The sequence below is a fragment of the Aquarana catesbeiana genome, linkage group LG05, assembly GCF_042186555.1.
Source record: "Aquarana catesbeiana isolate 2022-GZ linkage group LG05, ASM4218655v1, whole genome shotgun sequence".
In the NCBI taxonomy this organism is placed as follows: Eukaryota; Metazoa; Chordata; class Amphibia; order Anura; family Ranidae; genus Aquarana; species Aquarana catesbeiana.
Genome location: NC_133328.1, coordinates 584,178,459 through 584,191,951, shown reverse-complemented (window position 1 = coordinate 584,191,951; position 13,493 = coordinate 584,178,459). Strand labels below are relative to the sequence as shown.

The window sequence follows — 13,493 nt, the reverse complement described above, 5'->3', positions numbered from 1 at the left end:
ATGTGAACCTAGGGTTAATGAACTCATACATAGAAATAGCATATATCCATACATATGTCTTGATAGCAGCCTGTACAGCAGTACTGGGATAGGGAGAGGCTGTGCTCTTACCCAATCACAGCTCCATGACTTTGGACATAATTGTCGGTCCAGAACTGAATATAATTATTTTAACGGAGAACATATTGATCACAAAACTGGCTGAGCAGAATCTTTTGGCAGATAATATAATCCCAATATAAACATTTTAACTGTGTGTGTACCATTTAGCTAAAGTGCAACATAAAAAAACATAATTTTTGATATTTTAATGAATACATAACATGAAAAAATTGTTATCTTTCATATCCACCCGAAGTTTCAGTTTTAACTTGTTTTGCCACCTTAAGTCTTTTGAGCATAAGGAGTATTTTAGAACAATGGCATATTTCTTTATTGTACCTTGCAGGATACAGAGCAGCACTATTATTCCTTATTCACAGGGTTATGTGCTATCTACAGGCGACAGGACTCTGGCAAAAGATGAGAAATGCCCTCCTATATAACCCCTTCCATAAAGGAAGCTGCTCAGGTTTTTGCCAATGTCTGAAGGTGATGGCCACTTCTGTGCGAATCTATACACAACAAGGACAAATTCTCGAAAGGTTCTTTTTATATTTAAATGACTGGTTGGTATCCAGATCCATTTCTATGGCTATCAGTGCTCAGCAGGATGGTACCCAGTCCCCGCACAGAATTAAAGGGATGCAATGTGGGGATGACCTGTAATGTTGCTGGCCGACACTGGACCTTTGCATATACAGAACCCTGTGCAGTAGAAAGACCAAGGTATGTTCCAGTAGGGTGCTAAACAGGTCCAGGGCAGTAAACCCAAACTGGGGGATTAAGTCACTGAAGGCGCTTTGATGCACAGCCCACCATGATGACTGAAGACTGGAGCCCTCTTTGAAGGTGATGGGTCCTAAAGCGAGGGTGGTAATTGCCCCCCATAGCCTGCTGGTATGCCTAGATGGCTCCCCTCTACCCCTTGGGGCAGATGTGTTGTGAACAAAATCCTACACGCCTGGTGGAAGTTTCAGTTTTTAACCACTTCAATACCAAGCACATTTACCCCCTTCCTGCCCAGGCCAATTTTCAGCCTTCAGCGCTGTCGTAATTTGAATGACAATTGCACAGTCATGCAACACTGTACACATAAGAAATGTTTACCTTTTTTCACACAGGTAGAACTTTCTTTTGGTGGTATTTAATCACCACTGGGTTTTTTATTTTTTGCAAAATAAACAAAAAAAACTAAAAATTTTGAAACAAAAAATGTTTTTCATCACTTCTGTTATAATATTTTGCAAATAAATAATCTTTCTTCATAAATTTAGGTCAAAATGTATTCTGCTACATTTCTTTGGTGAAAATAACCCAATCTAGTGTATATTATTTAGTCTGTAGGAATGTTATAGAGTCCACAAACTATGGTACATATATCTGAAAATTGATCAATCCTGATGTGCTGACGGCCTATCTCTTTTGAGGGTCGGAAAATGCCAGGACAGTACAAATACCCGTTTTTGGAAAGTAAACAGTCCAAGGTATTTAGTAAGAGGCACAGCAAGTTTTTTGAAGTTGTAATTTTTTGTCACAATTTTGGGGAAAATTGTCACTTTTTTAAATTTATTTTGTTACATACTGTCACCAGTGCAGTACAGTGTTATCATATAATGGGTGTGGGCAGTGATTAGGGACACTGACTGGTGACTATGCAACAAAAAGTAATAATTTTTTTTCAATTTCTCAATCATTTTTATTTTTTATTAAATGTTTTTCTTTTTTTTAAGATTTTTTTTTTCTAACACACTGTGACCAGAGCAATGCAGTGTTACCATAATAACACTGTACTACTCTGCGGATGTGATCAGGATTTTTATTTATATTTTTTACATATTATTATTGCTTATATCAGTGCATTTTATTGGTATTAGCAAACATTTTTACTGAATAAAACGGGTTAATTCAGTGTGTTTTGTTGTGATTAGCTGTGATTGGCCAAAGCTAATCACGTGGTACAGATGGGCTGTGATTGGCCCTGTCTGTACCATGTGATCACTTTGACTAATCACAGCTAGCAACACAATTGTATACACTGGATGACATGAAAGGCAGCCATCCATTGTTTACAACTGTCATGTGATCTACTGTGATCACTGCGCGGCCCCATGGTGGAGCGAGAGGCGCGTTCTCCCGCCCGGCCATCATTTTACTATAGGTCGGGCGGGAAAGTGTTAAGCATGCTTCTGACTAACATCTTTAAACCTTGTTCAGGCATCATTTGCCTTGGTGGGTGCTGCATTACAGACGGAGATTGTGGCTGCTGGAGTCTGCCGCCACCTTAAGGTTAAGGTAAAATGTCTGTCTAGGGGGGTAGATTCCACAGGTAGTGAGGATGACTTGGGTAAGCATTTGGCAAATTTCCCTAGGGCTCATTGTTTTACTGTGGTGCCCTGAAGGATTCCATTTCGTGTTTGTGACTCTTGTCCGTACACAGGTACATATTCTTTGGCTAAAATGTTGGTCTGCAGAATTACCCTGCAAGAAGCATTGCCAAGTTTTACTTTTCATGGGCAACATTCGTTTGGGCCTCCAGGGTGAAACCTCAATTCTGGTCTTGTGAGAAGTCCTGGAACTCCAAGCCAGAAAAACTGGTCTCTAAGGCCCCCTCCTAATGAAAGGGTGTGCCAGTCGTTTGGGTGGAGGTGGGGTGTTTGCAGGCTTTTTCAGAAATAGGGCAAAGTGAGGGGGCAGACAAGTGAGTCTGCTGTACAGTTGCTCACAATTACAGGTTGGAATTCTGAAGTTTTCCCCCTCTGCACTTAACTCTTTCCAATGTTTATATGAATCTGCTAAAAAAGATTGTTGCTTTTGCAAACTAATCTTCTTCTGTCCCAAGGAGTGATCATTCCAGTTCCAGAGGATGAATGGTTTCACAGTTTCTATTCAAACCTTTTTCCAGTTCTGAAGTCACACAGCAAAGTTTGTCCCCTACTGGATTTAAAGTATCTCAACAACTTTTTCCAGGTATGAAGGTTTTTAATGGAATCAGTACACACAGTGGTGGCCTTGCTCCATTTAGGGTATCAGTGGACATAAAGGATGCTTACCTACATGTTCCGACATTTCCTCCTTACCAGAAGTTTTTACAGTTTGTGGTGGAGGACCATCACTTTCAATTCATGGCCCTGTTGTTCAGTCTGTCCATGGCTCCCCAAGTGTTCTCAAGGATTCTGGCTCCAATTTTGGAACTTTTAAGGACCTAGGAGATAACTATTCTGGTGTACCTGGACGATCTACTTATCAGTCGGATTTGTTGGTGTCCTGGTTCAATGCAAAACTAGACAGGTTTATTTCCAGGACTAGGGATCCTCACGTATTTGCAGTAGATGCCCTGTTGACACAATGGAGCCAGTGATCCCTGATTTATGCCTTCCCTCCGTTGCAGATTCTTCTGCATCTAAAACTTGATACTCTGACATCTAGAACATGACGTTGGACAGTCCTTGAACTCTTCTGTCCAGACCTTCATTCGCAAAGTTCAATCTTCCATCCTTCATTACGCTCACAGGCTTTAACGGCATGGTTATTGACGCCAGAACCTTGAAGGACAGGGGAATGTCCGATGCGCTTATGCCCATACTGTAGCCAAAAAGGCTACTTTAAAGAAGGATAACCATAGGACCTGGAAATCCTTTGTGGACTGGTATGAGGCTAGGAAATTCCATCTTCGCAAGTATGTTGTGGACTGTTTATTGCTTTTTCTCTAGATGGGGGTTGGTATGTGACTGGCCTTGTGGATGGTCAAATGGCAGTCTTTTTTCATAGGCCATTTACTTCTCATTCCTTGGTGTGTGCCTTTGTACACAATGTCACGTGCATTGTTCCTCTCATCAGGCTGCCTTTGACCCGTGAGAAGCTCAATTTTGTGCTTTCTGTTCTCTAGAGACCTTGATTTGAGCCTTTTCGGTACTTTCCCTTATTGCTTTTTGGCAGGGAAGGTTGTGTTCCTGGTTGCTATTACTTCAGCATGGGTATTGGAACTGGCGTCTCTTTCTTACAAAGAGCTGTTTCTGATACTTCACTGTTTTGCCTTTTTACCCAGGCCTCAGTAGCTGGGGGACAAGTGCCTCCACACTTTAGAGGGAGTTTGTGCTGTCAGGGTACATCTGAAAATTAAAGGATGCAGCAAGGCAATTAGACTTTATTTGTCCTTCCCAAAGGACCAACTAGGGTCACGTGTCTACTAATTCCAGTTGGATTTGTCAGCTTATCTCTCAAGCTTATGGTTTGAAAGGAAAGGCTCCACCTTTTCCCGTGATGGCTCATTCTACCAGAAGTGTAAGTGTCTCCTGGGCTATCCATCATCAAGTTCCAGTGGCTCAGGTTTGCAAGGCCGCAACCTGGCCTTCAATTCACACCTTTACAAGATTTTATCAGGTGTATGTTTAAGCTGCTGAGGACATGGACTTTAATCACAGTGTTTTGCAGGCTCCTGAGTGAGGTTTTTGTTGGCCGTTGAATGGTGGCTGTGTCTCCCTCTCCTGAAATTAGTACATCACAGTACATCACAGAACACAGAAATCCCTAACCTCTATGTTGGTGTGTATGGCTTGCTACAAAACTGAGGACTTTCCTCTATGTGGGAAGGACATTCCTGTCTTGTGTCCAATCACCTGTAGGTGGCGCATAACCCTGTGAGTAAGGAATAATAAATATGCTCTGTGTCCCGTTATATACCTGTGCTCCAAGAAATGGATTTTACAGCCAAGTCAAAATCCAGTTTTTTGGTAGATTGGGAGAAGGCTAGCATCCCCATTTGTTTCTTTTGATTCCAGTCTGTGTGCTTGTTGAAATTTTCCCTTTACTCGTTGTCCCAGTGACACCACTGTCACCATAACAGGAAGTGAGAGAAAATAATTTGAATGGAGTCAAAGACAACAAAAAACTTGATGGGGTTCCAACCCCACACCACTTTTTCAAAAAGTTTTGGCTAGTGTTATACTCTAACTAAAGCATATAGGGTGGATTACACACCAGGAACTTTTTGTTTGTTGTTACCTGCAGCTATGGGCTCTCCATTTACACATATTAATAGACAATTTACCTTTGAAGGGAGCAAAGAGAATGCTGTCCCTTGGAATCACGGGTCCGGAGGGCCATGAATTGTGTCGCCCGGAAGAAGTGGAGGCTGAAGCCACTCAGAGAGCCATCACTATTGCCAACTCTGTGAACTGCCCGCTCTTTGTGGTTCATGTGATGAGCAAATCCTCCGCCAAAATCGTCGCAAATGCCCGGAGGGAAGGTAAACGCTAACAACACTGTAGTCTCCATATCCTAAATCATGCAGTATATAAAATATATAAAAAAGAATAATAATTACTGTGGTTGTTATGGAAGAAGTTCAATAAGTAGCATTTTGGATTTAAAATAAAAAAAGAACTGCTGAAATCCCTAAATACAAACCACAGAATTTCTATCTGCTCTTTTTGCAATGAAAGAGAAGCTAATATGGCTACTGTCAGCTATCCAGAAAAATGAACCCTTAAAGGGTTTGTAACATTTTTCATGTTACACATGTATTTTGGCTATTACATGAAACATAGGGGTTGATTTCCTGAAGGTAAATAGACCGTGTACTTTGGAAGTGCAGTAGCTCCAGAGCTTAGTGAATGAGGCTACACTTTACAAAGAATATTCAGTAAGAAAAATACAGCGCTACTAAAAAATAAATAATAACAATAAGCAGCCACTAGAAGTGAGATACACACAGAGAATAAAATGAGAAAAATTGTAGCAGCGCTAAAAGAAAACAAAAGTGCAAAATACTAATATAGACGAGTTAGCTAGATATAAACCAATTGATAGTTTATGGTTATGCCATAGGCATAACAAACAATAAATGTTGCTAAATATTTAAAGTCCAAAATCTACTTGAATAAACTCAAAGGTTGCAACACAGGTGTGATAGTAGATTACACACATCCACATTAGGAATAATTGTGAACCAGAGTCCGTGAAGCAGGTGTGCATAAATGGATAAAAAATAGTGACGATTCCTCCACCGCAAACACTGAGTCAACACCACACAAAATGCACGCTTACCATAAGGCAAGCTAGATAAGCTTGCAGCCAATTACCCAGCCAGGGCCTTTATCCAAGGGTGATTTGAAACGGTACCTCCAAATGGTCAATATGGGGATATAACCAGCAAGGCAGCCGGGATACCCCGGTCAGGCAGGTCCCATATAGAGTGGTCAGATGTTACCCAGAATGAAAAAGGAACTCGCCATAGCATAATTCCAATAAGGCATCATTTAATAGAAAAGTTAAATTACACTTACAGCAATGAAAGTTAAAAACAGCAGAATAGCCGGACGGCACCTTTGAAGTGGAGGAATCGTCACTATTTTTTATCCATTTATACACACCTGCTTCACGGACTCTGGTTCACAATTATTCCTAATGTGGATGTGTGTAATCTAATATCACACCTGTGTTGCAACCTTTGACTTTATTCAAGTACATTTTGGACTTTAAATATTTAGCAACATGTATTGCTTGTTATGCCTATGGCATAACCATATACTATCAATTGGTTTATATCTAGCTAACTGGTCTATATTAGTATTTTGCACTTTTTGTTTTCTTTTTAGCGCTGCTATAATTTTTCTCACTTTACAAAGAATACCCAATCACATGCAAATAAATAAACTGCATAACTGCATTTTTGCTTCAAAATGACTGGATGACAAGTTAACTGAGCTTCACCTCATTTACTAAGCTCTGGAGCAACCGCACTTGCAAAAATGTATAGTCTATTTGCTTGTAGTAAATCAACCCCATAGCCAAATTCCCCAACCCTCAACTTCAAACTGCTCCCCACTTACCTGAATCATGGGGTGCTTCTCCCTGGTGCTTTTTGAAATTAGTGCAGCTGTGTATGGCCCTACCCTCTTCTGAATATATTTTTGCACTTATCAAAGAGATATGACAAAATGCTTCCAATCGTATACTAAGCAGACCAAATAGGAGCAAATAAGAGAAGTTCATTATTGGGGTTTACATACAATGTAAAATGTATTTCTACTTCTGCAGCCAAATTAGATTAACACCTTTTTATATTTTATACATGCTCCCATTCAATAACTTGAAAAAGAAGTTGATATGCTTTCCCATTCTATGTAACGTTAGGGAGGGAGCTGGGTGCTTATATTTACCATAGTTAATCCTATCTGTGCTGTGCTGGAAGATTTCATTATCAGTTGTAAACACACATGGGTTGATGTACTAAAACTGGAGAGTACAAAATCTGGTGCAGCTCTGCATAGAAACCAATTAGAAAAAAAAAGAGGGTAGATGTGGCTCTTTTCTGAAATTGGGGTGTTTTAAACCCTATACTGATGTGGTGAATTCCTGATATGGTACCTGTGCAAATAATGCAATATAAATGTGCTAAAAGTGCAAATAATCTGAATGATTGTTATCACAACCTAATATGCTGTTGCTGGAATGTTAAAAACCTTTCACTGATAAAGTGAATTCCTGGTATGGTAACTATGCAGATAATACAAAATAAATGTGCAAATGATCTAAGTGATGATTGTCACGACCTAATATAATATTGCTAGAATACAGATTGGTGCCAATCCAATCTGCACTTATAATATATTCCTCCTGTGCAAAAAAACACAATCTGAAACCAATTATCTGCTGTGATAATAAATCAGAAAGCATAAAGCATATATCCTCTGATGAACAGTGTTGGTGCACTAAAAAATCCTCCTGTGCAAAAACAGTTATCTGCTGTGATAATAATATTTGTCCATTCATATATAATAATATATATGAATGGACAAATGCTGCAATTTTAATCTCCTGCCAACAAAGGTATATCACTCTGATGATCACCTTGATCCCAGGAGAGCTGTTGCACATGAAAGATCACAGGCCTAGAAATATGGGGACGAAATATGGCACTTTTCCCTGCACATCATCAGAGTGATACTGTATACCAGGGATATGCAATTAGCGGACCTCCAGCTGTTGCAGAACTACAAGTCCCATGAGGCATAGCAAGACTCTGACAGCCACAAGCATGACAGCCAGAGGCAGAGGCATGATGGGACTTGTAGTTTTGCAACAGCTGGAGGTCCGCTAATTGCATATCCCTGCTGTATACCTTTGTTGGCAAGAGATTAAAATTGCAACATTTGTCCATTCACATCCCTTAACAGCCAAGGTGCTGTACATTTCCCCATCCCTGGAGGGTCCACATGGGTGGCTCCTTGCAAACCTTCCGGACCCGGGCTTCATCTTGAGGAGGTGGGAACGGCATGTGGAGTTTTTTAGACCGCTGGGATCTTTTAAAACAATTTATGGCTATAGGGTAGAGTTCCATTTCCTGAGTGCAATAAGAGGCTAGCTGCAAGGAGGTAACTTTATGCCTTACACCACAAACACGGAAGCAAACAGCTGAAACAGGACCAACAGGTTTTTCCCCGTGTGCTACATAGTGGCAAATACTGTGAAGGCGTAATACCTCCTTGTGAGGTGAATAATTTCGGTGAGTGCGTTTCTTATGAGGCACCTTTTAAGAAGCACCGAATAACGTTTGTGAAGAGCACCTGTCACTTTATTTTGCACATTATTTTTATGATATTTGGACTTTTTATTGCACCAGCACTGCTCAACAGAGGACATTATATATGTGTTATGCTTATTGTTATACAGTATATTATTATCACAGCAGATAACTTTTTTTGCACAGGAGGATTTTTTAGTGCACCAACACTGTTCATCAGAGGATATATGCTTTATGCTTTCTGATTTATTATCACAGCAGATAATTGGTTTCAGATTGTGTTTTTTTGCACAGGAGGAATATATTATAAGTACAGATTGGATTGGCACCAATCTGTATTCTAGCAATAGCATATTAGGTCGTGGCAATCATCACTTATCAGGAATTCACCACATCAGTATAGGGTTTAAAACACCTCAATTTCAGAACAGCGCCACATCTATCCTCTTTTCTTCTACTTCCTTCTATTTCCACCTTTGGTGGATTTATTGGTAGAGGCCGCAGTTCTCCTTGCTTGATCCACTCCATAAGTGTGGGAGCTTATATTTAATTTTACATAGAAACCAATTAGCTTCCAGTTTTTTTGGGTTAAAGCTTAATTGAATAAGCTGAAGTTAGAAGCTGACTGGCTGCCATGCACAGGTGCACAGATTTTGTTTTAAATCTTTTTATTAATTTTCATTGAAATAAATAACATTACAAAACATCTACAATGACATGTAGCATTCCTACATCCCCAGCTACATATAACATATAAAGTGGGGCAAAAAAGTATTTAGTCAGCCACCAATTGTGCAAGTTCTCCCACTTAAAAACATGAGAGAGGCCTGTAATTGTCATCATAGGTATACTTCAACTATGAGAGACAAAATGTGGAAACAAATCCAGACAATCACATTGTCTGATTTTTGAAAGAATTTATTTGCAAATTATGGTGGAAAATAAGTATTTTGTCAATATCAAAAGTTCATCTCAATACTTTGTTATATATCCTTTGTTGGCAATGACAGAGGTCAAACGTTTTCTGTAAGTCTTCACAAGGTTGTCACACACTGTTGCTGGTATGTTGGCCCATTCCTCCATGCAGATCTCCTCTAGAGCAGTGATGTTTTGGGGCTGTCGCTGGGCAACACGGACTTTCAACTCCCTCCAAAGGTTTTCTATGGGGTTGAGATCTGGAGACTGGCTAGGCCACTCCAGGATCTTGAAATGCTTCTTACGAAGCCACTCCTTTGTTGCCCGAGCGGTGTGTTTGGAATCATTGTTATGCTGAAAGACCCAGCCACGTTTCATCTTCAATGCCTTTGCTGATGGCAGGAGGTTTGCACTCAAAATCTCACGATACATGGCCCCATTCATTCTTTCATGTACACGGATCAGTCGTCCTGTTCCCTTTGCAGAGAAACAGCCCCAAAGCATGATGTTGCCACCCCCATGCTTCACAGTAGGTATGGTGTTCTTTGATTGCAACTCAGCATTCTCTCTCCTCCAAACACGACGAGTTGTATTTCTACCAAACAGTTTTACTTTGGTTTCATCTGACCATATGACATTCTCCCAATCCTCTTCTGGATCATCCAAATGCTCTCTAGCAAACCTCAGACAGGCCCGGATATGTACTGGCTTAAGTAGGGGGACACATCTGGCACTGCAGGATCTGAGTCCCTGGCGGCGTAGTGTGTTACTGATGGTAGCCTTTGTTACATTGGTCCCAGCTCTCTGCAGGTCATGCACTAGGTCCCCCTGTGTGGTTCTGGGATTTTTGCTCACTGTTCTTGCGATCATTTTGACCTCACGGGGTGAGATCTTGCGTGGAGCCCCAGATCGAGGGAGATTATCAGTGGTCTTGTATGTCTTCCATTTTCTAATTATTGCTCCCACAGTTGATTTCTTCACACCAAGCTGCTTGCCTATTGCAGATTCAGTCTTTCCAGCCTGGTGCAGGTCTACAATTTTGTTTCTGGTGTCCTTCGACAGCTCTTTGGTCTTCATCATAGTGGAGTTTGGAGTGTGACTGTTTGAGGTTGTGGACAGGTGTCTTTTATACTGATAACAAGTTCAAACAGGTGCCATTAATACAGGTAATGAGTGGAGGACAGAGGAGCCTCTTAAAGAAGAAGATACAGGTCTGTGAGAGCCAGAAATCTTGCTTGTTTGTAGGTGACCAAATACTTATTTTCCACCATAATTTGCAAATAAATTCTTTCAAAAATCAGACAACGTGATTGTCTGGATTTGTTTCCACATTTTGTCTCTCATAGTTGAGGTATACCTATGATGACAATTACAGGCCTCTCCCATCTTTTTAAGTGGGAGAACTTGCACAATTGGTGGCTGACTAAATACTTTTTTGCCCCACTGTAACATTCCTAGAGTAGAGATACTGAAAAAATCTTTAAAATATCCTTTAAGGGTACTTTCACACTGAGGCATGCGGGCGCTGGCGGTACACCGGTGCTAAATATAGAGCCGCTTTACCGCCGTTTTAGCGGCGCTATTCGGCCGCTAGCAGGGCTAGCGTCCGAAAAAGGGTTAAAACCGCCCCGCTGTACTTTGCCAGGGGGTTTGCAGTGCTGCCCCATTGTTTTCAATGGGAGGGGGCGCTTTAGGAACGGTAAATACACCGCTCCTACAGCGATCCAAAGATGCGGCTTGCAGGACTTTTTTGACCGCCCTGCAAGCGCACCGCTGCAGTGTGAAAACCCTCGGGGCTTTCACAATGGAGTGCATTGTGCGGCTCTTGAGCGGAGCTTTGCAGGCGCTATTTTTAGCACTTTAGCGCCTGCAAAGTGCCTCAGTGTGAAAGCAGCCTAATATATAATTATTCCTCATCTTCTCTCTCTCTCTCAAAAAAATAAAAAGTGCTTCAGCTTTAGTAAATCCACCATATAGTTTGTCCTAGCGAAGGATTAAAGATCGCAAGGCTTGGGTGGTGCGTTGTTTGTTAATACACTTAGAAAAACTGTCACTTGCTATGTTTCCTAATTGTATGTTGCAGGCTATTCTAAACAATAGAAGCTGCCCATAGAGTCTTTTGTATAAACCTGCTCCAAAGAAACAGCTAAAAAGGGAAAACATTTTTTTTTTAAATTGCTGTTTGAATGGAAACACATAACAAACATATAGCGGGGGGGTTTCTTCTTTTAGACAGAAAAAGTTGAAATACACTTTTATATATTTCCAGTATTGCAGCCAGATTTGGAAAATACCTGCTCTGTATTTTGTATATTCTCATTTACATAGCATTGCTTAAAAATATATATATTTAAAAATTGCCGCTTACATTTTTACTTGATTTTTGCTTACTTTCACTTTGCTTTCCCCTTCTTTGTAATGTTCAAGCAGAACTAAACTCTCTCAATCAACAGGAACTATTTTTAATCCTTATACCCTGTACACACGGTCGGACATTGATCGGACATTAAGACAACAAAATCCTAGGATTTTTTCCGACGGATGTTGGCTCAAACTTGTCTTGCATACACACGGTCACACAAAGTTGTCAAAAAATCCGATCGTTCTGAACGTGGTGACGTAAAACACGTACGTCGGGACTGTAAACGGGGCAGTAGCCAATAGCTTTCATCTCTTAATTTATTCTGAGCATGCGTGGCACTTTGTGCATCAGATTTGTGTACACACGATTGGAATTTCCGACAACAGATTTTGTTGTCGGAAAATTTTACAGCCTGCTCTCAAACTTTGTGTGTCAGAAAATCCGATGGAAAATGTGTGATGGAGCCTACACACGGTCAGAATTTCCGACAACAAGGTTCTATCACACATTTTCCATCGGAAAATCAGACCATGTGTACGGGGCATAAGACTGCTAGCATTAATAAATAGATAGGAAGGTATATTACATTTACTTGTTTTAAACTTTTTTTTTACATTTCTTCAGTTACTTCCTGGTTTTTGGCCTAGGCCAAAACGATGTCATACATCCCAGATGTCTTCATGGGCAATTTTTTTCTCTTCATCTGGAGAACAGGATGAGGGGCTTTTTCAGCTAAGCATACCCTGCATATCTGAGCTAAGGGCAGGTGGATTCCAGGAAGTAAATGCTACATGAATCATTTTCCCTTACTCAGGTTGGGCACAGCTAGAAATGCATGGAGACATGGATAGATGGGGGAGTTTGCTTTGAATATTAAAAATAATTTTAGTAGGTTTTTCAGTTGCTTGTGCTCAGATACAATTTAGTTCTGCTTTAAGGAGGGGGTTAGGGAGTTATGTTTATAAGCCTATTTGTATTGTGCTGGCAGATCTTTATTATCAGTTGTAAACTAGATGTGCACACCATCTGTCCTAACAAAGCATTAAAGATATCAATCCCTCATTTGCACATTGTAAGCTATTCTGAACAATAGAAGCTGCGTATAGAGTCCTATATATAAATCTGCTTCAAAGAAATGACAAGAAAGGTAAGAAACAAAAAGTTATTTGGTGTTATGCTGTGTGAATGGGGACACATAACAACCATGTAATGTTGTACATGTAATGTGGGAGCCAATCAGTGAGCCAATCACCCAGCAATCGTTCGTGAGGAAGGCAGAACGGCGCTATTTCTGCAGGAGGGCCGTGATCTGCCTCTGACGTCAGTCGGGGAGATCACATGACCTCCCGCAGGAGCAATGTATCGGAGCTGTAAAGCGGCCGCGAGTCATGTGACCGGCCTGAAGACAGAGGTATTTATAATGCTCATTTTTACAAAGGACATTATACTAGAGAGCTTGTTCTTTTGAAAGACAACAGACTTACTGGCCAGATCACCAGATAAACGAAGCATAAAGAATTAAGCCATCACATCTAAGCAATAGTAAGCTGCAATATGATAAATGTTTGCTTTTGGGTTTAATACTGCTTT

General features: G+C 40.6%; 1 protein-coding gene across 1 annotated transcript in view; it reads left to right on the top strand.

Moving 5' to 3' along the window:
- DPYS (dihydropyrimidinase) overlaps positions 1-13,493 on the top strand; it is a 125,154-nt gene that overhangs the window by 37,686 nt on the left and 73,975 nt on the right. The window contains exon 4 of the mRNA XM_073632138.1: positions 5,158-5,347. Coding sequence (XP_073488239.1) covers positions 5,158-5,347 — 190 coding nt within the window. The remainder of the gene's footprint in view (positions 1-5,157; positions 5,348-13,493) is intronic.